The 27,291-nt window shown below is 53.4% G+C and overlaps 2 protein-coding genes and 1 long non-coding RNA gene across 4 annotated transcripts; 1 reads left to right on the top strand and 2 right to left on the bottom strand.

The window, feature by feature from the left end:
• PRKACA (protein kinase cAMP-activated catalytic subunit alpha) lies at positions 1-26,373 on the bottom strand. 2 transcript variants are annotated; one of them, XM_021675309.2, is made up of 10 exons: positions 26,113-26,373; positions 14,931-14,992; positions 14,347-14,475; positions 9,804-9,902; positions 8,059-8,141; positions 5,192-5,318; positions 5,007-5,102; positions 4,788-4,910; positions 1,463-1,627; positions 1-756 (listed from the first exon to the last, which is right to left on the bottom strand). In XM_021675309.2, the coding sequence occupies exons 1-10, from the start codon at positions 26,156-26,158 to the stop codon at positions 631-633; spliced, it is 1,056 nt and encodes a 351-aa protein (XP_021530984.2). In that variant the 5' UTR covers positions 26,159-26,373; the 3' UTR covers positions 1-630. The 2 variants fall into 2 exon arrangements, with proteins under 2 accessions (XP_021530984.2, XP_064237833.1); XM_064381763.1 differs by lacking the exon at positions 26,113-26,373 and adding an exon at positions 19,116-19,136.
• LOC135276787 (uncharacterized) lies at positions 3,987-12,334 on the top strand. Its single transcript, XR_010344351.1, has 2 exons — positions 3,987-4,508; positions 11,999-12,334. It is a non-coding gene; the product is annotated as an uncharacterized LOC135276787 (long non-coding RNA).
• SMIM46 (small integral membrane protein 46) lies at positions 20,389-23,068 on the bottom strand. Its single transcript, XM_064381764.1, has one exon. The coding sequence runs from the start codon at positions 20,624-20,626 to the stop codon at positions 20,474-20,476; it is 153 nt and encodes a 50-aa protein (XP_064237834.1). The 5' UTR covers positions 20,627-23,068; the 3' UTR covers positions 20,389-20,473.
• Positions 26,374-27,291: the final 918 nt, after the last annotated feature.

Here is a 27,291-nt window from a genome sequence, read left to right as displayed (position 1 = left end):
TGCTTCTCATTAAAATGGATTGGGGAATGGGGGGACACGGGAAGGGTGGGAGTACAGGAGGGAGGGAGGGAGGCACTGGTGGAACTTAAATAAGATTTTAAATCGTTTTTTAAAAAATTCTAGCAAGCAGCCCACTAAACATGTCACTAAAAATCTCTCCTTCCCAGGCAGGATTACTCCGAAGGGAAGGCTGGCGCTTCGTTCGTTTGCCCTTAGCAAGTGGTGCCTGTGGTTGGGTGGGATGGGAGGTGGGTGGGGGCTGGAGTTGAGTTTCAGCCCCTTCTGCAACCTGTCCCTGGATACACCAGCAAGACCTGGTCTGACTGGAGTTGAGGAACTCGTTTAAAACAGGCAGAAGTGGGCTGTGGTAGGGGGCTGTGGGGGAGGAGGAAGGGAAAAATGGGAGGGGGGGGCAGGAGGGTGAAGGGGATGAGGGGGAGCAGCTGGTGTTTCTGTCCCTCCGATTATCTGGGCTTCCTGCTCCCCCAACCCTGGAGGGTGGGGTGGGGGTGAAATTAGATGCAAGGAACTCTGGGGCCCTCTGGCTGTTCAATCCAACCCTCCCACCCCCCCAACCGAAAAAAAAAAAAAAAGGAAAGAAATGAAAACCCATGGGCCACAGGCACACCCCTAAAACTCATTAAACTCCTTGCCACACTTCTCATTGATGGAGACCCGGATTTCTTCTTCCTCATAGTCGTCAAAGTTACTCGTATCCCCAGGGCCTTTAAACTTTGGTATGAAGGGAGCTTCCACCTGGAGAGGGATCAAAAATCACCCAGACCTCAGCATTCAACATAATCATTATTACAACAATAAATGTGAATGGCCTAACATTCAAGAGATAGTTACTCTGACTCAGGCCTGTGCTTAGCATTAGGTTATGGATTCCTCTTAACAACCAGAAACTTAGTGTAGCCCACTCATCAAAGGGGAAATTACTTCCCAGAGAGAGTCATCTTCTGCACAAGGTCATGGAATGGCCAAATGACACCAGAATTTCATTTCTAGACCCCACTGGCTCTAAGCACTTTACTCTAGGTTGCTCCTGTACCTACCTATGTTCTCTTCCCTTTTTCTTTTCTTTTTTCTTTTTTTTTTTTTTGTTTTGAGACAGAGTCTCACTCTGTCATCCAGGCTGGAGTGCTTGGCTCACTGCAACCTTTGCCTCCCAGATTCAAGCAATTCTCCTGTTTCAGCCTCCTAAGTAGCTGGGATTACAAGCACCTGCCACCATGCCCAGCTAATTTTTGTGTTTTTAGTAGCGATGGGGTTTCACCATATTGGCTAGGATGCTCTTGAACTTCTGACCTCAGGTGATTCACCCACCCTGGCGTCCCAAAGTGCTGGGATGACAGGCGTGAGCCTCTGAGCCTGGCCCTCTTCCCTTTCTATCTATTGGCTGCCCTCCCTGACTCTTGGCCTGCCCCCAAATCAGCAGGCTTAAGGAGGGGAGGCCCACCTTCCTCTGGTAGATGGCGATCCAGTCAGTCGTGGCAAACCACTTGTGGTTCTTGATATCGTTGACCCCATTCTTGAGGTTCCCAAAGCGCTTGGTGAGATCTACCTGCAGGAGGTTCCGCAGGAGGTCCTTCAAGTCAGAGCTGAAGTGGGAAGGGAACCGCACCTGGAGGAAGGGGTACAAGGACAGGGTGGGAAGCTGCTCTGGAACTTGGGGAGCCCAGGATGCTTCCTTCTCCATCCAGCAGTCCTACTGGGTGGGAGCCTCCAAAGCTGAGTGCCTGCCGGCATCTTGTAAAACAGCTCCTTGGGCCCACCCTAGAGTTTCTGATTTAGGAAGTCTGACACTGTGGCCTGAGAATATGCATTTCTTAAGTAACTTTTTAAAAATTAAAAAGAGCCAGTTACTTTAAGAAGTTTTTGGCTGGGCACAGTGGCTCACATCTGTAATCCCAGCACTTTGGGAGGCTGAGGTGGGCAGATCACCAGGTCAGGAATTCAAGACCAGCCTGGCCAACATGATGAAACCCCAACTCTACTAAAAATACAAAAATTAGCTGGGTGTGGTAGTGGCTGCCTGTAGTCCCAGCTACTCGGGAGGCTGAAGCAGGAGAATTGCTTGAACCTGGAAGGCGGAGGTTGCAGTGAGCCAAGATCGTGCCGCTGCACTCCAGCCTGGGCGACGGAGCAGGACTCTGTCTCAATAAAAAAAAAAGTTTTTGTAGAGACAGGGTCTCACTATGTTGTCCACACTGGTCTCAAACTCCAAGGCTCAAATGATCCTCCTTCGGCATCACAAAGTGCTGGGATTACATGCGTGAGCCACCACACCCAACAAGAATCTGCATTTCTTTTTTTTTTCTTTGAGGCAGAGTCTCACTCTGTCACCCATGCTGGAGTGCAGTGGCACAATCTTGGCTCACTGCAACCTCTGCCTCCTGGGTTCAAGCAATTCTCCTGTCTCAGCCTCCCAAGCAGCTGGGATTACAGGCGCACGCCACAACACCCAGCTAATTTTTGTATTTTTACTAGAGACGGAGTTTTACCATATTGGTCAGGCTGGTCTCGAACTCCTGACCTCAGGTGATCCACCCGCCTTGGCCTCCCAAAGTGCTAGGATTACAGGTGTGAGCCACCGCGGTTGGCCCAAAAGTCTGCATTTCTAGCCAATTCCCCAGCAATAGTCCTGCTGGAAAGGAGTCCCCTTTAACAACCATTGCTTTAAGGCAAGTGCTATGAGGGTTTCCATTTCAGAGAAGGGGAAACTGAGGTTTGGAAGGGTTAAAGAACTCTTCACAGGTCACGCTGAGGAGTGGGACAGGGCAATTCCATCTCAGGTCTGTTGGACTCTAGACCTTGCATTCTCAGCTGCTGCTGCTGTAAGGCATCTCTGCTGGGGTCTGTAGACTTCTGAAATAGTCATGCTTATGTTAAACTTTTTTCCCCCCTCTCCCTGCCTAGCTAAGGCTCTTCCATTCTTTAAAGTCCAGCTCAACTCTTCTAGAAATCTTCCCCAAACATTCTGAGTGCATAGCCTTGTAGACAAGTCATCACTGGAGTTATAGTTGCAAGAAATGACTTCTTGTTCCTGCTGTGCCTCTTACACGCTGTGTGACCTTGGCCATGGCCCTTAACCTCTCTGGGCCTGCACGTACCTCTCAGGGCTGCACGAGGAAGATAATACCACTGAAGGGTGCGGGGGAACTGGAAAATGCTACAAAGAAGGGCATCATGTGCGTCTTCCCCTGTGGGATCTTCTGTGGCTTTTTTCTTCCTTTTTTCCCCCCACTCTGGGCCATTTTCTTGGCAGTTTCTATTTGGCCTAGTGGCAGATGCCTCATCTTTCCTTTTTTTTTCTGTTTTTTTTGAGAGATGGAGTCTCGCTCTGTTACCCAGGCTGGAGTGGAGTGGTGCGATTTCAGCTCACTGCAACCTCTGCCTCCTGGGTTCAAGCAGTTCTCTGCCTCAGCCTCCTGAGTAGCTGGGATTACAGGTACCCGCCACCACGCCTGGTTAATTTTTTTTATTTTTAGTAGAGATGGGGTTTCACCATCTTGGCCAGGCTGGTCTTGAACTCCTGACCTCGTGATCTACCCGCCTCGGCCTCCCAAAGTGTTGGGGTTACAGGTGTGAGTCACTGTGCCTGGCCTTCATCTTTCCCTTTTAGTGATGCTATGTGTCTAGCCAGAGTACCCCAGTTGCCTGAATTTTTTTAAAAGACAGGATCTGGCTCTTAGCCCAGGCTGGAGTGCAGTGGTGCAATCACAGCTCATTGCAGCCTTGACCTTTTGTGCTCAAATGATCCTCCTGCCTCAGCCTCCCAATTAGCTGGGACTAGGGGTACACCATCACGCCCAGCTAATTTTTAGGTATTTTTTTAAAAAAAGAGATGGGGTATGGCTATGTTGCCCAGGGTGGTCTGGAACTCCTGGCCTCAAGCCTCCACCTCCCAAGGTGGTGGGATTACAGGCATGAGCCATTGCACCCAGCCCCAAAGTTTCAAAGCCAGTCGGTGCCACAGCTGGGACTGGGCCCAGGCTGAGCCTGAGGGTGCTCCCACCCCAGTGTGGTGACTCTGGGCCGACCAGAAGCTCCTGTGTAGGAGATGCTAGACCAGGTTGGGGGATGGTTGGGTCCTCCCAGCAAGGTGGCTGAGCTGAGGGCAGAGGTGGGGTCCCCAGCCTCTCTCCGGCCATCGGTGCCTATGATGACTCTTCTTACTAAGGTGTGATCTTGGCCAGGACGCATCTCTTTTCCCAGCCGGTTTCCTCACCTCTCCTACAGAGGGTGCCACCATCTCGGGGTGTGACTGAGGGGGTGAATCGGGCCTGGCGGATGGCAGGCACTTTGTGCCTGTCATAGATGCAAGCTCAGATGATTTCACCACCCCTCATCTGAACCCTCAGAGTTTGACAAGTCTGTGTTTGGGAGAGGAAGCATGGGCCTTAAACCCTAAGCGAGGGTCCTTCCTGGTGAGGCTGCGGACAGCACCTGGGAACCAAATACATCTTGGAACTTGCGAAAACTCACACTGCGGACAAGGAGAGGTGAGGAGGGTCGCCTGGCAGGGTGGTTCATGTTTTGCAGCAGGGAAGTTCCCGTGAAGCTTGGGATTTTGGAAGCCCCTGGGATTCTGGAACCGCGGGGTTGGCGCTGGATAGCCAGGGGGCTCGAGGTATTGGCGCGTCCAGCTTCACCACCTGGCCTGACTTACGGAACTTCTAGGTGATTCTGACAACAAGCAGGGCTCCCCAGAGAGTAGAATGGGTGAGCAGGGAAGGGAACGTCTGATTCTTCCAGGGCTGTGCCCCGCATCCGGGCCTCACCTTCCCAGACACGATCTTCTCATAGATCTGGATGGGCTGGTCTGCGAAGAAGGGCGGGTATCCAGCGGCCATCTCATAGATAAGAACCCCCAGGGCCCACCAGTCCACTGCCTTGTTGTAGCCCTGGAGCGAGATTGGGGGGGCACAGGGTAAGGAGGGGGTGAGAGACAGCGAGCAGAGCCAGCCTCAGGGGAAGGGGAGGGCTGGGGAGGCGCCTACTTTGCTCAGGATGATCTCAGGGGCCAGGTACTCAGGGGTCCCGCATAAGGTCCAAGTGCGGCCCTTCACACGCTTGGCAAAACCGAAGTCTGTCACCTGTGGGCACAAGAATAGGCAGTTGGCGGGGAGGAAGAGACCAGGCCACGGCTTGCCCAGGGCTGCCCCTCGCCCGGCCTGGTGGACACCTGAATGTAGCCCTGCTGGTCGATGAGCAGATTCTCCGGCTTCAGGTCCCTGTAGATGAGATCCAGCGAGTGCAGATATTCGAAGGTCAGGACGATCTGGGCCGCGTAGAAACGGGCATGGGGCTCACTGATGGGGACAAATGGGGAGGTGAACGTCACTGACCAGGCCCCAAAAGGGTCCAGCAGGGGGCCCTGCAGAGCCTCCCCCAGGGGAAGACACCCCCAGTCCAGCTTTCAGAAAGGCAAGGCACCTGATTCTTAGGTGGCCCGACCTGGGAAACAGCCTGTAGGTCCATCCACAGGGGAATGGAATCACAGACTGAGCTCTATTCATACAATGGAATTCCACTCAGCACCACCACCGCCAGCCGGACATTGCCTGCCTCCACTCCACAACGTGGCTGCATTTCAAACCGATTATGTTAAGCAAGAGAAGACACAAAAGAACATGAATGATTCCATTTATATCATGTCCACACCCAGACAAAACAAAGGCACGGTGTTTGAAGTCAAAGGATGACTGCCTTTGTCGGGGACGTGACGTGTCAGGAGAGGCAGTCAGTCGGGTACATTGGCTCGCGCCTGTAATCCCAATATTTTGGGGGGTTGAGGTGGGAGGATCGCTTGAGCCCAGGAGTTCGAGACCAGCCTGGGCAGTATAGCAAGACCCCACCTTTGTATATTATTGGAGGAAAAAAAAGGGATTCAAGAGAATTTTCTGGGGAGATAGAAAAAGTTCCATACACTGTTTTGGGTGGAGGTTAGGTAGCTGTATACAACTGTCAAAATTTGTGGAATGTAACACTGAAGATCTGTGCATTTTATCGTATGTAAAGTGAATCTACAGTTATCTATCTAAAATACAACTACAAGGCCAGCGCGGTGGCTCACACCTGTCACCACAGCACTTTGGGAGGCTGAGGGGTGCAGATCACCTGAGGTCAGGAGTTTGAGACCAGCATGACCAACATGGAGAAACCACGTCTCCACTAAAAATACGAAAATAAGCCAGGTGAGGTGGCCTGCACCTGTCGTCCCAGCAACTCAGGAGGCTGAGATGGAGAATCGCTTGAACCCGGGAGGCAGAGGTTGCGGTGAGCAGAGATCGTGCCACTGCAGCCTGGGCGACAAGAACGAAACTCTATCTCAAAAAATAAAATAAAACAAAATGACATTTGTAAACTTAAAGTTAAAATTTTTTTTCTTTGAGCAGGGTCTCTGTTACCCTGTCTGGAGTGTAGTACTGTGATCATGGCTCACTGCAGTCTTGACCTCCCAGGCTCAGCGTGCCTTTCCACCTCAGCCTCCCGACTAGCTGGGACTATAGGCATGTGCCACCATACCTGGCTAATTTACTTTTTGTGTAGATGGGGTCTGACAATGTTAGGCTGGTCTCAATCTCCTGGGCTCTAGTGATCTGCTCACCTTGCCCTCTCAAAGTGGGATTACAGGTGTGAGCGACAGTACCTGGCCTATATCTTAAACTTACACATTTATAGTTTTATTTTATGTATAAAAATATACATTAAAATCTATACATATAAAACTATTGATCTATATAAAATAAAATAATTTTTTTAAAAAAAGAGACAAAATCTCACTATGTAGACCAGGCTGGTCTCAAATTCTTTTTTTTTTTTTTCTGAGATGGAGTTTCACTCTTGTTACCCAGGCTGGAGTGCAATGGCACAATCTCAGCTCACTGCAACCTCCGCCTCCTGGGTTCAAGCAATTCTCCTGCCTCAGCCTCCCAAGTAGCTGGGACTACAGGCTTGTGCCACCATACCCAGCTAATTTTTGTATTTTTAGTAGAGACAGAGTGTTTCACCATGTTGACCAGGACAGTCTTGATCTCTTGACCTTGTGATCCACCCACCTTGGCCTCCCAAAGTGCTGGGATTACAGACGTGAGCCACTGTGCCCAGCCTCAAATTCTTGAGCTCAAGTGATCTTCTGGCCTCAGCCTCAAGAATAGTGGGACTACAGATGCATGCCACTTTTTGGGGCTCAAAAAAAAATGCACAAAATCACCAACTGCAATTTTTTTTTTTTTAGACAGAGTTTCACTCTTGTTGCCCAGGCTGGAGTGCAGTGGCATGATCTTGGCTCACTGCAACCTCTGCCTCCCAGGTTCAAGCGATTCTCTTGCCTTAGCCTCCTGAGTAGCTGGGATTGTAGGTGCACGCCAACATGCCTGGCTGATTTTTTATATTTTTAGTAAAGACGAAGTTTCATCATGTTGGCCAGGCTGGTCTCGAACTCCTGACCTCAGGTGATCTACCTGCCTCAGCCTCCCAAAGTGCAGGGATTACAAGCGTGAACCACTGCACCCAGCCAATATATATATATATTTTTTGAGATGGCGTGTCGCTCTGTCACCAAGGCTGGAGTGCAGTGGTGTGACCTCAGCTCAATGAAATCTCTGTCTCAGGGTTCAAGCGATTCTTATGCCTCAGCCTCCCAAGTAGCTGGGATTACAGGTACCCATGACCACACCCAGCTAATTTTTGTATTTTTAGTAGAGACAGGGTTTCACCATGTTGACCAGGCTGGTCTCTAACTCCTGACCTTAGGATCTGCCCACTTCGGCCTCCCAAAGTGCTGGGATTACAGGCGAGAGCCACTGCGCCCGGCACCAGCTTCAATCTGGACACCTAAGTTACCATGTTTGCTCTGTTTTGCTTTGTGGTGGTTGAAGTATCACTCATTCCTCAGCATAGGGGAAGCAGAAACCCATAGGGTTCTGGGAGCTCACTGGTGTGTTCAAGCATGCTGGACTCCTCTGCATCCCCAGGGGTCTTGGTCGTGCACTGCCACTTGTGGACACCCTGACAGCCTGGTGTGATGCGGGGGGGTGGCTGGCTTACCTGAACCTTCCAATCCGCCGTAGGTGTGAGAACATCTCCCCGCCAGGCACGTACTCCATGACCATGTATAAGTTTGAGTTGTCCTGTGGGAGGCAGCGGCTGATCAGGGGCCCACTCCTTGAGCCTCCCGCCATATCTGAAGGCCTTGGGACCTCCCTGGCTGGTGTTCAAACATTAAATGATAACAGGGATCCTGACACCCCGTAGGAATCATGTTCTAGGGACCAGGTGCTTTGCTGGCTGAACCCACATGCTGCATTTCATTCTGCCCAGGAAGCAGGGTTGACCCTCATCCTGCCGTTATAAGGGTGAAAATCAGGGCTGGCTCAGTTGTATGTCGGGACCTGGCTAGCCTGCCCTGGCTGGAGAGACAAAACTCTGTAGTAGCTTGCTGTGGGAGCTTGAGTAAGGCTTTGAGGCCACAGTTTTGTCATCTGTTAAATAGGACCATGATGAGCTGCAGAATTAGTGGGACCCAAAATTAAAAAGGTGACCCCTTGTTAGAAGGATTATTACAGAGGGCCAGGTGTGGTGGCTCATGCCTGTATAATCCCAGTACTTTGGGAGGCCGGGGTGGGTGGATCACTAGAGCCTGGGAGTTTGAGACCAGCCTGGGTAACACAGTGAGAACCCTGTTTATACAAAAAATACAAAAATTAGCTGGGCATCTTGGTGTGCACCTGTACTTCCAGCTACTCAGGAGGCTGAGGTGGGAGGATCGCTTCAGTCTGGGAAGTGAAGGTTGCAGTGAGCTGTGATTGCACCACTGCACTCCAGCCTGGGTGACAGAGTGAGACTCTGTCTTAAAAAAAAAAAAATTAGGCTGGGCATAGTGGCTGAGGCCAGGGCAGGCAGATCACTTGAGGTTGGGAGTTTGAGACCAGCCTGGGCAAAATGGCAAAATCCCATCTCTATTAAAAATACAAAAATTAGCTGGACATAGTGGCATGCACCTGTAATGCCAGCTACTCAGAAGGCTGAGGCAGGAGGATTGCTTGAACCTGGGAGGTGGAGGTTGTAGTGAACTGAGATCACGTCACTGCACTCCAGCCTGAGCAACAGAGTGAGACTCTGTCTCATAAAAAAAAAAGAGAAAAAATCATTAAGGATCTCAAGGTAGCAGGAGCAGCAGTGGCAAAGCATTAAACTAGGTGTGGGGTCCCTCGGAGCACAGGCCCTTGTGATTCTCTGGGTCGAGCACCAATGAAATTGGCCCTGAGTGGTCTTTCCTGTTTCTCATGATCACAGCTTTGGATGGCACCCAAAATGGCTCCCATAGGGTACTCAAGATGTGGCTGGAACTGTCATGACAACTCCACCATGCTGGAACTGGTACAATCCCCATTTTACAGATGAGAACACTGAGGCTCGGGGAGAGAAGTCCCTTGCTCAGGGCCACACATCGGGAAGTACTGAGCTGGGAACTGAATCCTGGCTGCCTCGGGGGAGTTTGTGCTCCTGGCTGTGGGTCAGGCTCTTGCCGGAAACCAGGTGCTGATTTTGAGGGATGTTATTGAGGTTGGTGACTTGCCAAGGGAATTAACTACAAACTGGCCAGTCCAGGAACTGAACTTGGGTCTACCAGAGTCCCAGCCTGACTCCCATCCCCTGGTCTCCCTCCTCCAGGGATCTTGTTCCACAAAAGTGGGTGGCCACTGATTGTCCTCAGCTCTGACCCTAGCCCTGGGGGCCGGAAGGCTAGGACCCAATGCAGTAACCCTACCCCTTGGCTGCTGGGACCCCACCTTGAAGGAGAACTCGAGTCTCACGAGGAACGGAAAGTTGACAGCTTGCAGGATGCGCTTTTCATTCAGGGTGTGTTCGATCTGTTTCAGCTTTACCACCTGGGAAGGGTAGGAGGGGAGGGCAGAGAGGAAGGGGAGGTGAGAGGGGCCTCATTTCCCCTTGATGCCTGGAACTAGCAGTGCCAGGGCCCGGCTGGGTCCTTCAGCCAGAATCATTTGCATGCCTGTGGCCTGTTGAGCCCATGGCTGATGCTGAGGACACAGTGTAAGGCAGGGTAGAGGCTGCTTGTCCTTGCACGGCTCAAAGTTCAGGGCAAAGAATACATGGGTTACCCCCAGAGAGGTCAGAGCCACGGTGGCAGGCATCTTGGGCTCGTGGAGAAGCAGCAGCCCCTAAGAAGCCCACCGTAAAGTACCTGGCATGGTCTGGGGGAGGGGGAATCAGAGAGGACTTACTGGAAGAAGGGGCAGCTGAGCTGAAATTGAAAAGACAGGCAGGAGAAGACCAAGGGGTGAGGGATTTAGGAACTGCCTTTCCTTTGTCTAGAACATTCCACACAGCAATGTGAACCTCAGCCATCAGCTGTCCCCTACAGCACATGACTTGAGCAGGCACCTGGCACCTAGTCTCTCACGGAATCAAGACAGGAGCCCTAGAGGCCCACACTGGGAGGATACCAGTTTAAAAGACCAGACACAGGCCGGGGCAGTGGCTCACGCCTGTAATCCCAGCACTTTGGGAGGCCAAGGCGGGCGCATCACCTGAGGTAGGGAGTTCAAGACCAACCAGACCAACATAGAGAAACACTGTTTCTACTGAAAAAAAAATACAAAATTAGCTGGGCGTGGTGGTGCATGCCTGTAATCCCAGCTACTCCGGAGGCTGAGGCAGGAGAATCGCTTGAACCCAGAAGGGGGAGGTTGCGGTGAGTCAAGATCATGCCATTGCACTCCAGCCTGGGCAACAAGAGCAAAACTCTGTCTCACAAAAAAAAAAAAAAAAAAAAGCCAGACACAGAGAGGAGAAGTGACTTGCCCAAGGTCACACAGCTGGCCGATGTCAGGCTGGTGTGTCACATGTGGCTAGCCTGGTCCCTCGGTCAGCTGTCAACTGCTTTGCTCACATAGCTGAGTCCTCAGAGTCTATACCTGCACTACCCAGCTCAATCCCCACTAGCCACAGGGGGTTGCTGGGCCCTTAAAATGTGGCTGGTCGCTGGGGAGCAAAATTCAAACATTTTAAGTATCTAAAATATCAATTTAAAATCTGACACCAAGCCGGGCACGGTGGTTCACGCCTGTAATCCCAGCACTTTGGGAGGCCCAGGCAGGAGAATCTCTTGAGCCCAAGAGTTTAAGACTAGCCTGGCCAACATAGCGAGACCCCATCTCTAAAAAAAACAAAAACAAACAAACAAAAAATCCACACAATTAGCCGGGTGTGGCAGTGCATGACTACGGTCCCAGAGACTCTAGAGGCTGAGGTGGGAGGATCATTTGAGCCCAACTGCACTTCAGCCTGGGCAACAGAGCAAGACCCTGTCTCAAAAACAAAATAACCAGCCTGGCCAAAATGGTGAAACCCTGTCCCTATTAAAAATACTTTAAAAATAGCCAGGCATGGTGGCGGGCGCCTGTAATTCCAGCTGCTCGGGAGGCTGAGGCACGAGAATCACTCGAACCCGGGAGGTGGAGGTTGCAGTGTGCCGAGATGGTGCCATTTAACTCCAGCCTGGGCAACAAGAGCAAAACTCTATCTCAAACAAACAAACAAACAAATAAACATATCATTAGGCCAGTTGCAGTGGCTTACACCTGTAATCCCAGCACTTGGGAGGCCAAAGTGGGTGGGTCACCTGAGGTCAAGAGTTTGAGACCAGCCTGAACAACATGGCAAAACCCCATCTCTACTAAAAATACAAAAATTAGCTGGGCACGGTGGTGGACACCTGTAATTCCAGCTCCTTGGGAGGCTGAGGCACAAGAATCACTTGACCCCAGGAGGTGGAGGTTGCAGTGAGCTGGGATCGTGCCATTGCACACCAGCCTGGGCGACAAGAGTGAAACTCTGTCTCAAAAACAAAATAAAAATTGAACACTTGATGTAGGTACTGGGTGACTTTCAGGCATGGTTGGAACATCTTGGGCACGCGAATCTGCTTTTTCAACTTCTCTATTTTTTCTCATCTTTCCAGGGAGGATTTACCATCAGAGTGGAGACCTGTTGTAAGCATACAGTGGACACTGGATTTTAAAGACACTTCGGTACAGAGAAAGAGAAAATGTTTCCAAAACCATGGAGGACTGGATAAAAACCAAAAGAAATGTAAAATGTCTCATTAATGATATTTTCACATTGATATTACATGAAAATGGTAATACGATAGCTATACTGGCTTAATTAAAACATATCATGCCGGGCGCGGTGGCGCACGCCTATAATCCCAGCCCTTTGGGAGGCTGAGGTGAGCGGATCACCTGAGGTCAGGAGTTCAAGACTAGCCTGGCCAACATGGTGAAACCCTTTCTCATTTTTTTTTTTTTTGAGATGGAGTCTCACCCTGTCCCTCAGGCTGGAGTGCAATGGCACGATCTAGGCTCACGGCAACCTCTGCCTCCTGGGTTCCAGCAATGCTCCTGCTTCAGCCTCCCAAGTAGCTGGGGTTACAGGTGCCCGCCACCATGTCCAGATAATTTTGTTTTTTGCTAATTTTTGTATTTTCAGTAGAGATGGGGTTTCAACCATGTTGGTCAGGCTGGTCTTGAACTCCTGACCTCAGGTGATCCACCGATGCGGCCTCCCAAACTGCTGGGATTACAGGCATGAGCCACCTCGCCTGGTGGTGAAACTCTTTCTCTATTAAAAATACAAACATTAGCTGGGCGTGGTGGTGCATGCCTGTAGTTCTAGCTACTTGGGAGGCTGAGGCAAGAGAATCACTTGAACCCGCGAGGTGGAGGTTGCAGTGAGCCGAGATGGCACCATTGCACTCCAGCCTGGGCAACAAGAGCGAAACTCCATCTCAAAAAAAAAAAACAACCAACCAAACATATCATTAGGCCAGGTGCAGTGGCTTACACCTGTAATCCCAGCACTATGGGAGGCCAAAGTGGGTGGGTCACCTGAGGTCAGGAGTTTGAGACCAGCCTGACCAACATGGCAAAACCACATCTCTACTAAAAATACAAAAATTAGCCAGGCATGGTGGTGGACACCTGTAATCCCAGCTACTTGGGAGGCTGAGGCAGGAGAATCGCTTGAACCAGGAAGGTGGAGGTTGCAGTGAGATGAGATTACACCATTGCATTCCAGCCTGGGCAACAAGAGTGAGACTCTTTCTCAAAAAACAAAACAAAACAACCCAAAACATCTCATTAAAATGAACTTCATGAATGTCACTAGTTTCTTTCACTTTCTTTTTTAATTACAGGTTTGTTTGTTTTTTTTTTTACAAGATGGGTTCTGGCTGTTTTGTCTAGGCTGGGCTCAAATGACCCTCCCACCTCAGCCTCTCTAGTAAGTAGCTGGGACTCCAGGCGTGCGCCACCATGCTTGGCTCTTTTTACTGTTTTTGATGGAGCAAACCGTAAATGTAAAATCACTTCTGTGGTTTGGGCTACACTTCTCTTGGTTACATTGCTGCTTTATAGCAGTGCCTGGTATTAAGTTAGGTCACAAAAATATTTGCAGTAAGAAAGTCCACGTAAACACCGCTTCCCCCAAGAATGCTCTTGGCCTCCTCCCTTTGGGCTGGTGTCTGACCCTGTGTCAGAGTGCCTGGCATGGAATCCATGGCTGGCCTGGAGAGGGAGCCTTGGGAAAGCAGAACAGGGCCCTTCTGACCCCTGGAGATGGCATGTTATGGGGATTCGGGGACTAGTGGGTGAGCCTGGCACGGTGGCTCATGCCTGTAATCCCTGCGCTTTAGGAGGCTGAGGTACGAGGATCACTTGAGGCCAGGAGTTCGAGACCAGCCTGGGCAATATAGCAAGACCCCCTGTCAGGCATGGTAGTGTGCGCTTGTAGTCCCAGCTACTCAGGAGGATCGCTTGAGCTCAGGAGTTCCAGGCTGCAGTAAGCTATGACTGCATCACTGCACTCCTGCTTGGGCCAACAGAACAGAACACTGTCCCCTCCCCCCCAACAAAAGCAAGTGGCCAGGCGCGGTGGCTGATGCCTGTAATCCCAACACTTTGAGGGGCTGAGGCAAGTGGAACACCTGAGGTCAGGAGTTCAAGACCATCCTGGCCAACATGGTGAAACCCCATCTCTACTAAAAATACAAAAATTAGCCAGGCATGATGGCGGGCACCTGTAATCCCAGCTACTCAGGAAGCTGAGGCAGGAGAATTGCTTGAAGCTGGAAGGGGAAGGTTGCAGTGAGCTGAGATCGCGCCACTGCACTCCAGCCTGAGTGACAGAGTGAGACTGTCTCAAAAAAAAAGCAAGTGAGTGAATGGGTGGATAGGGCACTCCAAAGAGTAGGCATAGTCCAGGCGAAGGCCTGGCAGGAAGGACCCGAGTGGGGGCGGGCCGGCTCACCTTCTGTTTGTCGAGGATCTTCATGGCATAGTGGTTCCCGGTCTCCTTGTGTTTCACCAGCATCACCCGCCCGAAGGAGCCCGTGCCGAGGGTCTTGATTCGTTCAAACTGATCCAAGTGGGCTGTGTTCTGTGGGCAGAGGGGTCAGCAGGCTCAGGGCATACCCTCCCCGCAGCCTCCTGGGCTAAGGTCTGGGGCATCCCCTCCACCACCGGCAGAGGGGGCTCCGGGGAGCACATGGTGTGAGCGGGGTGAGGACAGGGGGCGGAAAATCAAGATGGCAGAGATTCCTTAAGGCGGGTGGCAGGGGCCAGATCCAGCTCTGGCCTCGGGCCCAGGAGCTGCTGGCAGCTGTGCTGGGGGCAGGGGCGGGCTATTGGAAGGGGTGGTGGGATGGGGGTGCCTGGGATTCGGCAGTCAGGTGTCTCCATGCAGGAGCCCCCATGGGCACCTAGGGAGTCAATGGGGAGGGTCTGGAGCCTTCCACAGGGTTCCTGAAATTCTAGCTGTGTTGCAGGGACACAGCCAGGGGACTGGGGGTCACCAGCTCACCCCTCCCCGGGCTCTGCACCTGGCAGCCTTACCTGAGCGGGACTTTCCCATTTTTTAAGAAAATCTTCTTTGGCTTTGGCTAAGAATTCTTTCACTGAAAGGGAAAGAGGGGAGAGTTAGCGAACCCCATCTCGCTGAGGTGGGTTCAGGTGATTTCTGGGGAGATACTTGGTGGAAAGTTGGGTGCAGCTGCCTCAACCCAGAACCTGACCTTTTTCTGGTGCCTCTGGGGGCCCTGGCTGGGCCTCCCTTGCTCCAGAGAGGTGGGATCCAAACACCACTCCATCCAAAGTGGGGTACAGAGAGTCGCAGGGGGTCACTCCCAGGGGAATGGAGAGAAGCGTCCAGGCAGGCCAGCCCACCCCCACTCGCCCCAGTTCTGACCAACATTCCATGGCCAGGGCCGGCGCCAGCTGGGGTATTTATAGCCTCGGGATTTGGCGGTTCCTCCAGCCCCTTCTCTGGGGAGGCCGGGCCTGGGGTGGAGGCCTCAGGGGCTCGGGTAGCAGGCGCCCTTGGGGGGCTCAGCTGTCACCTTGGCCCCCAGCTGGCCCTGTTCCTCTCCGTGCCAATCCCAAGGGCTTTGCTCCAGAGCTGGTTCAAGGGAAGTCTCTCCCAATGCCCACTCCTCGGCCCCACGGCACCCCAAGGTGAACATCACTACCCAGCTAACGTTGAAAGTTCCCCGGTGGACCCTGGGCTGGCTGCTGTCCACAGTCTCATCTGAATGCCTTGCCAGCCTGCCTTGTATCCACTGCCTCCATTTAACAACCCAGGAAACAGGCTTGAAAACAGTCATTCTCATCTCTGCTGAGACACAGCCCAGCAAAGCAGCTATGGGCCAGGACCTGGAGACAAGATCCAGTTCAGAGCCCAGCCTGGTCTCCGATGAACTTTATGACTTTGGGCAACTAATCTTACCTCTCTAGGCCTCAGTTTTCCTCATCTGTAAAATGGGGTGATTTTGAGGAATGAATGAGTTCATCTTGGCAAAGGGGGTTAGACAGTGGCCCACATGATGTTAGTGCCAGATAAATGTCAGCTATTATTATTTTATTTATTTATTTATTTGAGACAGAGTGTTGCTCTGTCGCCCAGGCTGGAGTGCAGTGGCGTGATCTCTGCTCACTGCAAACTCTGCCTCCTGGGTTCAAGAAATTCTCCTGCTTCAGCCTCCTGAGTAGCTGGGACTTCAGGCGCCCACCACCACGCCTGGCTAACTTTTGTATTTTTAGTAAAGACAGTGTTTCACCATGTTGGCAAGGCTGTCACAAACTCCTGACCTCAGGTGATCTGCCCATCTTGGCCTCCCAAAGTGCTGGGATTACAGATGTGAGCCATCGTGCCAGCCTATTATTTTTTAAATTGAAGTATAAAATATGGGAAGACAGGCCAGGTGCAGTGGCTGATGTCTGTAATCCCAGAACTTTGGGAGGTTGAGGCAGGTGGATCACTAGGTCAGGAGTTCAAGACCAGCTTGGTCAACATGGTGAAACCCCGTTTCTACCAAAAGTACAAAAAAATTAGCCAGGCATGGTGGCACGTGCCTGTAATCCCAGCTTCTCAGGAGGCTGAGGCAGGAGAATCACTTGGACTGGGAGGCAGAGGTTGTAGTGAGCTGAGATCACGCCATTGCACTCCAGCCTGGGTGATAGTGCAAGGCTCTGTCTCAAAAAAAAAAAAAAAATTACCCAGGTACGGTGGCACATGCCTGTAATTCTAGCTACTCAGGAGGCTAAGGCAGGAGAATTGCTTGAACCTAGGAGGCGGAGTTTGCAGTGAGCCGAGATCACACCACTGCACTCCAGTTTAGGTAAGAAAGCAAGACTCAGTCTTGGAAAAAAAAATTAAATAAATACAAAATTTTTAAAAGGCCAGACGTGGTGGCTCATGCCTGTAATCCCAGCACTTTGGGAGGCCGAGGCGGGCAGATCACCTGAGGTCAGGAGTTCAAGACCAGCCTGGCCAACATGGTGAAACCCCATCTCTACTAAAAAAATATATAAAAATGAGCCAGGCGTGGTGGCAGGTGCCTGTAATCCTAGCTACTTGAGAGGCTGAGGCAGGAGAATTGCTTGAACCCGGGGGGTGAAGATTGCAGTGAGCCAAGATTGCACCATCGCACTCCAGACTGGCAGACAAGAGTGAGACTGAGTCTTAAAGAAATAAAAATAAAAAAGCAAAAAATAAAAATAATAAAAAATAAATAAAGTATGGGGAGAGACGGGGCAAGGTGGTTCATGTCTGTAATTCCAGCGCTTTGGGAGGCCGAGGCAGGTAGATCACTTGAGGTCATGAGTTCAAAACCAGCCTGGCCAACATGGTGAAATCCATCTCTATTAAAAATACAAAAATTTGGCCGGGCGCGGTGGCTCAAGCCTGTAATCCCAGCACTTTGGGAGGCCGAGGCGGGTGGATCACGAGGTCAAGAGATCGAGACCATCCTGGTCAACATGGTGAAACCCCGTCTCTACTAACACAAAAAATTAGCTGGGCACGGTGGCGCGTGCCTGTAATCCCAGCTACTCAGGAGGCTGAGGCAGGAGAATTGCCTGAACCCAGGAGACGGAGGTTGCGGTGAGCCGAGATCGCGCCATTGCACTCCAGCCTGGGTAACAAGAGCGAAACTCCATCTCAAAAAAAAAAAAAAAAAAAAATACAAAAATTTGCCGGGCATGGTGGTGGGTGCCTGTAATCCCAGCTATTTGGGAGGCTGAGGCAGGAAGATCTCTTGAACCTGGGAGGTGGAGGTTGCAGTGAGCTGAGATCATGCTGCTGCACTCCAGCCTAGGGGACAGAGTAAGACTCTGTCTCAGAAAAGTTCCAGCTACTTGGGAGGCTGAGGCAGGAAGATCATTTAAAGCCTGGGAGATTGAGGTTGCAGTGGGCTGTGATCATACCACTACACTTTAGCCTCAGCGGCAGAGTGAGACGCTGTCCCAAAAAAATAATAATACTCTGGGAGGCCGAGATGGGGGGATTGCTTGAATACAGGAGCTCGAGACCAGCCTGGACAACATCAAAACCCTGTCTCTACAAAAAATAAAAGCATTGGCCAGGTGCGTTGGCTCACACCTGTAATCCCAGGACTTTGGGAGGCCGAGGTGGTTGGATCACCTGAGGTAAGAGTTCAAGGCCAGCCTGACCAACATAGTGAAACCCCGTCTCTCCTAAAAATACAAAAATTAGCTGGGCGTGGTGGCAGGTGCCTGTAATCCCAGCTACTTGGGAGGCTGAGGCAGGAGAATCGTTTGAACCCAGGAAGCGGAGGTTGCAGTGAGCCGAGAGTGTGACATTGCACTCCAGCCTAGGCAAGAAGAGGGAAACTCCATCTCAAAAAAATAAAAAATAAAAAAAAACATTAGCTGGGTGTGGTGGTGGGCACCTGTAGTCTCAACTACTCAGGAGGCAGAGTTGGAAGGGCTGCTCAAGCCTAGGAGGTCAAGGCTGCAGTGAGCCGTGATTGAGCCACTGCACTCCAGGCTGGATGACAGAGTGAGGCCCTGTCTCAAAAAAAAAAAAAAGTAGTAATAATAATAAAAAAACAAATGTAGGGGATACGTTGAGTGCTCAAATTTTAAATGTGCAGCCTGAGAGATTCTTACACTATGGACTTGTCCTTTTAACTACCACCTAGGGCTACAAGGGACCAGCCCTCGCTGTGTTTTCTATGCTTCGTTCTGACCCTGTGGGGTGGGAGCTGCTGTTATTCCCACTGTACACATGAGAAGACTGATCAGGTCTAGGGTCACCTGCCTGCCCCCATGTCCCATGAGATTAACTATTTCACTGCCGACTCAGCTGCTGGTTTCAGCACTGAGTCTAGTGCACCAGGGTGGCCAACGTGGACAGAACTGTCTTCAACCCCCGATGTTCCTGGGTTTGCTACCACCCTGAGGGGCCCCCCTATACACCTGCACTTTGGACTGCTGGTCGTCTACCTGCCAGGAATCCCACATGGCCTTCTGGGGAGGGGGAGCCACCCTCACTACTTGTCCCCAAGGCTCTCCCTCAGCATTCAGAGAGCAGAGCCCTCACCGGGCTAGAAAGTGGTAGACTGCGGCCGGGCGTGGTGGCTCACACCTGTAATCCCAGCACTTGAGGAGGCCAAGGAGGGTGGACCACAAGGTCAAGAGATTGAGACCATCCTGGTCAACATGGTGAAACCCCGTCTCTACTAAAAATACCAAAAATTAGCTGGGCATGGTGGTGCGCACCTGTAATCCCAGTTACTCAAGAGGCTGAGGCAGGAGAATTGCTTGAACCCAGGAGGCAGAGGTTGCGGTGATCCGAAATCGCGCCATTGCACTCCAGCCTGGGTAACAAGAGTGAACTCTGTCTCAAAAAAAAAAAAAAAGAAAGAAAGAAAGTGGTAGACTGGACCGGGCACAGTGGCTCATGCCTTTAAACCCAGCACTTTGTGAGGCCGAAGCGGGCGGATCACAAGGTCAGGAGTTCAAGACCAGCCTGACTAATGTGGTGAAACCCCATCTCTACTAAAAATACAAAAGTTAGCTGGGCATGGTGGTGCACGACTGTAATCCCAGATACTCAGGAGGCTGAGGTGGGAAAATTGCTTGAACCCAGGAGGTGGAGGTTGCAGTGAGTTGAGATCATGCCACTGAACCCAGCCTGGGTGACAGAATGAGACTCCATCCCAAAAAAGGGAAAAAAAAAGCAGATGGGGGAGGAGAAAGACTGTGGTCAAGAAGGCCCCAAAAAGAATGACTGGGCCGAGAGGGGACAGGCAGTGAGGGGCTGGGAATCCTAGGTGAGTGGCTGGGCCAGCAACTAGCCCAAGGGCCTCTCTGAGCCTGGGGGCTGCACTGAATCCAACGCTTTCACTAGCAGAACCTTTGTGTGTTTCGTTTTGAGATGGGGTCTTGCTATGTTGCCCAGGCTGGTCTCCAACTTTTGGCCTCAATGGATTCGTCCGATGTTAGCCTCCCAAAGTGCTGTGATTACAGGTGTGAGCCACCATGCCCAGCCTCACAAACAGAACGTTTGTGACACAAAACATCTTCCTTGGAAACCTCCAAATAATCCACACAGAACTCAGCACTGAGTGGGGAGGGTGGAAGGCACCCTCCTGGGACTCTACCTTCACCCACACAAGAAGGCAGAGAGGCGCCGGGCTTGAAAGGAATCCGAAAGCTCTGGTCGGTTTTCCCTTTTCTCTTAGCAAAAAGGAAAGAATTGCTGAATCCTCCACCTCCCTGACTCGCTGAGCTCCCAGCCTCTGGCTGTCCGCTGCTGCTCCATGGAGTAGCCCCACAGGGTGCCTTGCTCTTAGCACCGCCCTCCTCTGGCCTCTCAAAGGACAGGAGCGCCCAGGCTCTGTCCCCTCTGGTGCCACTATGGCCCTGGTAGCTTGTCAGATTTGGGGATGGGGCATGGGGGAGGCCAGTGCCAGGAGGAGCAGGAGACAGAGAGGGATGATGGGGGGAGGGGTGGGTGACCTCCATCAAGAGCCCCCACACTCACCTCTGCTTCCTGTCTCTTCCAGCAGAGGGTGGAATAAAGGGTAGGTGGGATGGCGTGACCTGGGGGCCTGCTGCCCCCTGGCCAGGGAGGCTCAGGGTGCTGGCTTCGGCTTAGGCTCCCAGAAGGTGTGCTGCAGGTAACTCAGGAAACGGACAGCCAGGTGGGCCCAGAGGAGCAGCTGCAGCCACAGCTGGAAGGTGGTCTCCGAGTCCTCGCCCTGGCTGCTGCCTGATCCCAGGTCCATTCCTGGTCCCCCGGGCTCTCCCTGGAATCTTCCTTTTGCTGAGAAACCAGGAAAATGCAGAGCCTCTAAGTCAGCTTCCTTGGGAAGGCCTCGGGGGACCAGGGAGGAGGAGCTGGTTACCACAGAAACATTTAAAGGTACCTGCTCCAAGCTGGCCAAGGTTTGCAGAGGGCTTCCTTGGCAGGAGGTGATGGGAAGAGTCTCCCGAGGGTGTCCCTCTGGCTGGCCTGCATGTCCTGGGGCGGGGCGTTAAAGCTAACTTCCCTTTCCAGGGACTTCACTGCTCCTGGGATGCCGGGCCTGGCCTTCCTGAGTGGCCTGTCCAGAGGACAGTGCCCGATGTGCCCAGAGCAGCGCCCACTGGGCAGAGGGGAAGGAGTTAAGGTTCAGGATCACGAAACAGTCAGAGACTCCCTGGGGGCTAAAAAGGCCCCAGAGCTCCCTTAATTTGCTGAAAGAACAGCTGTAAAGAAAGGCTTGGGGTGGGGGGGGGGGAACGAGAGCCACCCTGCCTTCTCCCCTGAACTACCTTTCACCGTGGAACCCCCAAATCCTGCTATCCCCAGAGAGAAAAATGGGTACGTCTGGCTCTTTGTTTTGCTCCTATGCGGGGGCAGAGAGGGGAACGGCATCTCAGGATGTCCTTGGCCTCTGTCAAACCTTGCCCTGTGCTTGGCTCTACTCTCGGCCATGAAAGTCCAAACCGGAAATGAGCAGCTAAACCCAGGGCTGGGGGAGGGGGAGGCAGCCTTGACCATCTTTCTCCTTCTTTCCAGATCCCAAAAGAAGTGGAAGGTCAGTGGCAGCTTCTCTCAGAGTGCCTGGCACCCAGGACCCCTGCTAGCCACAGGAAGTGGCAGAGGAGGGTAACCCAGTCAGCTGCTGGCCTGTACAACCTGCCGCTCTGCCCACATCTTCCATACAGGGGGTGCCAGCTCCCACTCTGGTCCAGATTCTACTTGGGCTGATAGAGAAAACTCAAGATACTCCTTCAAAAGCCAGGCCACAGCAGAAAGCAGAAGTCTAGAAACTTGCCCTGGGAATGGGGAATTGCAACAGCAGAATGTCAATTTGGGCGAGGGGCTTGGGGTCTCTCTCGGAAGGAGCCCAGCCTCAGAACCCCCTTCCTCCAGACAACAATCTCAGACCCTTTGACCTTTGAAATCTGGCTGTTCTGGGAATTCTGGGGCAGGAATGCCCAGCCTGGGCTGGGCCACCCTATTCGAGGCTGGCTGATTCCTCCAGTGGAGCTGGATTCCCTGCTCTGGGCTTACCATGCCACAAGTCTGAGCTGGACCACAACATTGGACTGGAACGACCCCCATTCTGGCCTGGATGATCCTAAGTCTGAGCTGGACCCCAACACTGGGTTGGAACAACCCCCATTCTGGGCTAGACCCCCATTCTGGACTGGACGATCCCCAGTCTGAGGTGGATACCAACCCTGGGCTGGAACAACTCCCATTCTGAGCTGGACCCCATCACTGGGATGGCCAGTCCCACATTCTGAGCTGAAGCGCAACACTGGGCTGGACCACCCCACCATCCCTCTCTCTGAGCTGGACCCCCACGCTGGGTGGACCATCAACCTTCCTTGTCTGAACTGGGCCACCCATCTCCTCTGCTCTTCCCCAGGCCGCACAGGCCGGGGGTGTACAGGAGGCATTTCCAGGGCCAGCCAGGGGTCCACATCCTCCTCCTCTTCGCCTGTGCCCCAGACCCTGCTGCAGCCCCTCCGTGACTTGAAGGGCAGAGTGTGCCTGGGAAGTTGCTATAGCAACAGGGCTCAGCCTCACCATCACTGGAGTTGGAAGCCATCACACAATCCTGCTCTCAGGGCACCAGGACTACGGTGGCTAGGAAGGCTCATGAGACCTGCCGTGCTGGCTCTGCTGTCCATCCCCATAACTCTGCCTACAGGGGGAGCTAGGGAGCCGTGGGGTGGGAGCAGGAAGAGAAACCCAACCCAGAGGCCACTGGGTGCGGAGGAGGTACAGATAGGACCCTCTGAGTTTCTGCAGAGGCGGTTGGGCTAAGGCAAAAGCTGCCTTCACTAGACCCTCTTGGGCACCCATACAACTACCAAGGCACAGAAGGCGTTTGGCAGTCTTAGGCATCCATAGGATGTTACACAGCACCAGTTTCTCCTATCTAGGGTCTTCTTGGGGGTGCTTTTCTCTCTTTGCCAAGATCTGCTTGTGACCCAGGGATTGGGGGTTCCCTTTTACCAGCTCTGCCTCTTCCTCTGTGGGCCAGGTCCCAGGGGTATCTTCAGCCGGTGCCAGCCACGACCTGAGCCCTACTTGGCTGTCTGATCTGGGCACCCGCCCCCTGGGGCCGCTGCTCTCTCTCCATTCTTCCAGCTTGGCCAGAGCCTGGGGCTTAGTCTTTTTCCTTTGCCCTCTCAGCTCTACCCATGGCTTTGCCATCTTTGGGTGCAGATTCCCCACACTCCACTCCAGGGCTCATTCTAGACCCCTGCCCTCTTGGGAGGAGGCAGACTCTGTCCTGCCCTGGCACAAAAGATGGTACCACAGGGGACTGGCTGCAGGATGCTTAACTGGTGCCTCCCAAGGTCTGGACATTTTCCTGACCCTAGTCAGGCCAGCATCTGGCAGATGAAATCCAGGTGCCCCCTGCAGGCTGGCCTGGCTACTGCCCCTGCCCCTGCCCCATCCTTACAAGAGGGCAAATTTTGTCTAACTCCATCTTGTCAGAATCAGAGTGCCTCAAAGCAAAGAGGGACTTCCTTCCTCATCTTATTTCCTTATCTGGGAGCCTCTGGGAGGAAGTACAGCTTCAGGCGTTTCCCAAAGTGTGACATGGTCCCATTGGCAGAACATGACATGATTTTCAGGATGTTTCATTTATCTAGTTACACTGTATTTTAATGTGTATCAGAGAAAATATAACTGGCATAGCAAACCCAAGATTTCATTGATATTGTTTAGAAAGAGCTCAAAGTTTACATCTGAAAAGAAGTGAGAAAAATTTTTATTATTTTAAATTAAGAAAATATGATAAAAGTAAAATCTGGGAGTCAGCTGAAGAATGTCAGAGTTGGGAAATTCTGGGATCCAGGAAGTTTGCTGGTAGATGGATCTGGATGTGAATCCTGCCTCTGTGACATCACCTATGTCATGGATGTCATTTCTTTCTTTCTTCCTTTTTTTTTTTCTTTTTTTTGAGACGGAGTCTTGCTCTGTTGTGAAGCTGGAGTGCAGTGGCACGATCTCAGCTCACTGCAACCTCCGTCTCCCAGGTTCAAGTGATTCCCCTGCCTCAGCCTCCCGAGTAGCTGGGACTACAGGCGTGCGCCACCACGTCCAGCTAATTTTTTTGTATTTTAGTAGAGATGGGGTTTCACCATGACCAGGATGGTCTCGATCTCCTGACCTCATGATTCACCCACCTCGGCCTCCCAAAGTGCTGGGATTACAGGTGTGAGCCACTGTGCCCGGCCCGTCATGGATGTCATTTCTATCAGAGGGCTCCTTTGGAAAATTTGGATAACAGCCCGTTATGAAAGTCACCAGAGTAGACCTTATCTATCCGCCTGGCCATTTAGCCGGTGGCACAGCCTAGACGCCCAATAAACAGTAGCTCTATTTCAGTGATCATTCATTCCTGGGTGTCTGACCTGTGCCCTGAGAGAATCAGCGGTTCCTTCCAGAGCCTCTCATCTTTTTCCTGGGATCCTCTTCCTTGTGCGGCTTTCCACCCCCTACCACGTGTCTGATAGCCTTGAAGGTTTCACAGGACTGTCATCTCCCCAACTTCCAGTGGAGCCACTGCAATACATAGCTGCCTGCCTCTACCTTCCACCTCCCAGCTGGCCTCACCTGCTGGGGGCCTGGCTCCTCCCCCTCTGCCTAGTCCCCTCCAAGCTCATGCCCAGACCTTTTTTGGACACTACCCACCTGCTCCTCGGTCATCAAGCACTCAGCTATGGGCACTTCCCTCCCCGGCCCCCTCCCATTGGTGACATATCAGGCCTCTTCATGGTTGCTCTGTGACTCTGAGTTCTGCTATTTGAATCCGTATGGGAATAAAGTTCCCTGGCTTTCATCCCTTTCAGGGAGGGGGCATTCCGAGAACTCAGATGCTGGGGTTTGAGACCAAAAATTGGCCTTCCTTTTCAATTCCGAACTATTTCTGGGTAATCGGACAGGGGATCCCAGCCCCTTCCGGCTTTAAGACTGGAGTGAGAACAATTTAAGAGCTGGAAGCATTGGGAATGGGATTTAAGACCATTTCTGAGGGTATTTCCAGACACAGAATCTCCTTCTCTGGCTGGCTGGAAAAGGCCAACAGCATTTGGGGGCAAGTGGGTAAAACAGGTCTCTCTCTGGCTGAGCCCTGGGAATGATCAGAATCTATTTGTCCCTTGGCAAAGCAAATCACGAGACGTCATCCATTACTCTCTTTGACCGCCTCCCCCTCCCCAGTGCTGTTTCTGACCATCCCAATTCAAAGCGAACAAACCTCACTAACCCCAGACACTTTTCATCTCAAGCCAGGAGCGATGGAAGAAGCCCCAGGGACTGGGTGAATGACGAAGCCTCAGTTGGGAAACAACCATTTATTGAGAGGCCCTCCAAGGAGCCTAAAGCTCACTGCAAGGCAGGAAACGCGAGGGGGCTCTGGCACCGCCCCCCTACCCCAACGCAGGAAAGACGACGCAATGAATCCCAACAAGACCAGCTCAAACTTGGCTTTGGAAGCACTTAAGCAGTTCTCTAGGTTCATAAACAGTCTGGTACCCCAGCCAGGAACAGACGCTTGCTTGGAGGACGGAACACAAGCAGAGAAGCAGAGTGACAGAGTGACAGGATGAGAGAGACAGAGGGACCCAGAAAGATCCTGTCCCCCATGCCAAGTGACACAGAAGAAGAAAACAATGCTGGAGGTGGGCCTGGGAAAAGCTCAGGGGGCAGGGTGGGTTTGGAAGTGGGGGCTGTGCTAAGGTGAAGAGGGGAAGGGCAGGAGAAAGATGGCGGGGGCTGGAGGGGGGAGGGGTGTGGTCACCAAGTGGCCAAGGTCCCTGCGCGGTGGAGGCACAGAGACCCCATCGCATTCCCAAACTGGCAGAAACCTGGGTCGGCGTCAGGCAGAGGGTCCTATGGGAGAGGTGAGTGAGTAAGTGGGGGGGATTAGAATCTGGGGAGAGGGGCCAGGAAAAGAGGGGTAGGCTGGTGACAGGGCCCCGTGTGGGGCCCCAGCGGTCATACGTGCCATGGTTGGCAGTGACAGCTGGGGGGGAGCACGGTCTTTGCAGTGTGGGGCGGCCCTAGGGGAAGGGGACCCCTACAGGGGGTACTCTGCGGGCCCGCGGGCCCCAGCATTGGACAGGCCGGGGCAAGGGGCGCTGGGGGGTAAGCAGAGAGGAATGGGGGGGCCTCGTGAGGGGAGGGGCCAGGTGGTGATGGACAAGGCCGGGGCTGGCAGCGCAGGGCCGGGATCAGGGTCACGGCCCGGGCACTCACCGCTCTCCTGCTCGCTGCCCTTCTTGGCGGCGGCGGCGTTGCCCATCGCGGCGGCGGCGGCCGGGGCCGGTCCCGGAGCTGCGGCGCGGCGGGTGCTGGCGGCGGCCGGCGGCCCCGGAGCGCGCTGGGCGGCGGCGGCGGCGGCCCACGGGCTGGCTGCGCTAGCTGCGGCGCCGCGACCCCCGCCCAGCCCCTGCTTCCCGCGTCTCTTCGCGCCCGCCCGCCCGGGAACCTCAGCCCAAGTCCGCTGCTGCTGTCCGTGACGCCCCCGCAGCCCGCCGCTCATTGGCCTAGGACGCCCTGACTGACGGCTCCGCGCCGTCATCCATTGGTCATCCCTCGGAAAGGCCGCGCCGCTATAGGCTCTCAGCCTCGTGACGTACACGGGGGACTCTCGGCCATTCACACACTCGCGAGGCCGCAGCTGGGCGGGCACAGACGCGTCCGATTGGCCAAGAAGCTGGAAAGGGCCCGGGGTCCGCCTCGCGAGGCCGTCGATTGGCGGAGGCGCGCTGTCCCGCAAGCCCCGAGTAGAACGCTCAGTGTCAATCCGGGGGTGAGAGGGCGGGGCGGAGGCGCAGTCTGCGGGCCCGGGCCGGTGGGGCGGAGCGGCGGAGGCTGGCGGGCGGCCGCGCAGCGCTCGGAGGCTCAGGAGGCGGCCCCGGCGGGCGTCCGGCCGGCCCCGCGCGCGCCGCAGTCCCCCGCCCCCGCCCAGTGCGGCAGCGGCTGTCGGCCAGCCAGGGTTGGCGCCGCGGCCTGCCCGGCGCAGCCGCTGTCCACCTGCCAGTGGGGGAGGGGAGCGGCCGGCGCGCGGGTCAGAGGTCGCCCGGCCGCCGCCGGCGTCATTCATAAGGCCTGGCGCTGGGCAGCCGTGGTGGCCAGGCCTGCTTGGGGGCCAGGCCGCGGGGGCTCCTGGGTTTTCCCAGCCGCAGGCAGGGGGATGCCGGCCCCGGCGCAAGGGGTGGCTGAGAGGGGGCGCTCCGTGTCCACCCCTTTGCTGGGCCCCAGCCCTGGGATCCTGCCAGTAGTAAGAGCTGGCACCCACTTAACTCTCCTTCGCACCACACTCCCATCGCGTAGGTGCTACCATCATCACTCCCATTGCACAGATGAAGAATCTGGGGTACAGCCAGGCAGATTCCCTGCTCCCATTCCCCGTCTGTATTTCCTGTCTGGGCA

Source organism: Aotus nancymaae, unplaced genomic scaffold (assembly GCF_030222135.1).
Source record: "Aotus nancymaae isolate 86718 unplaced genomic scaffold, 86718_ANA_hifiasm-v0.15.2.pri h1tg000028l, whole genome shotgun sequence".
NCBI lineage: Eukaryota > Metazoa > Chordata > Mammalia > Primates > Aotidae > Aotus > Aotus nancymaae.
Note: the sequence above shows the minus strand (reverse complement) of the source record. Positions and strands in the feature narration are given on the sequence as shown.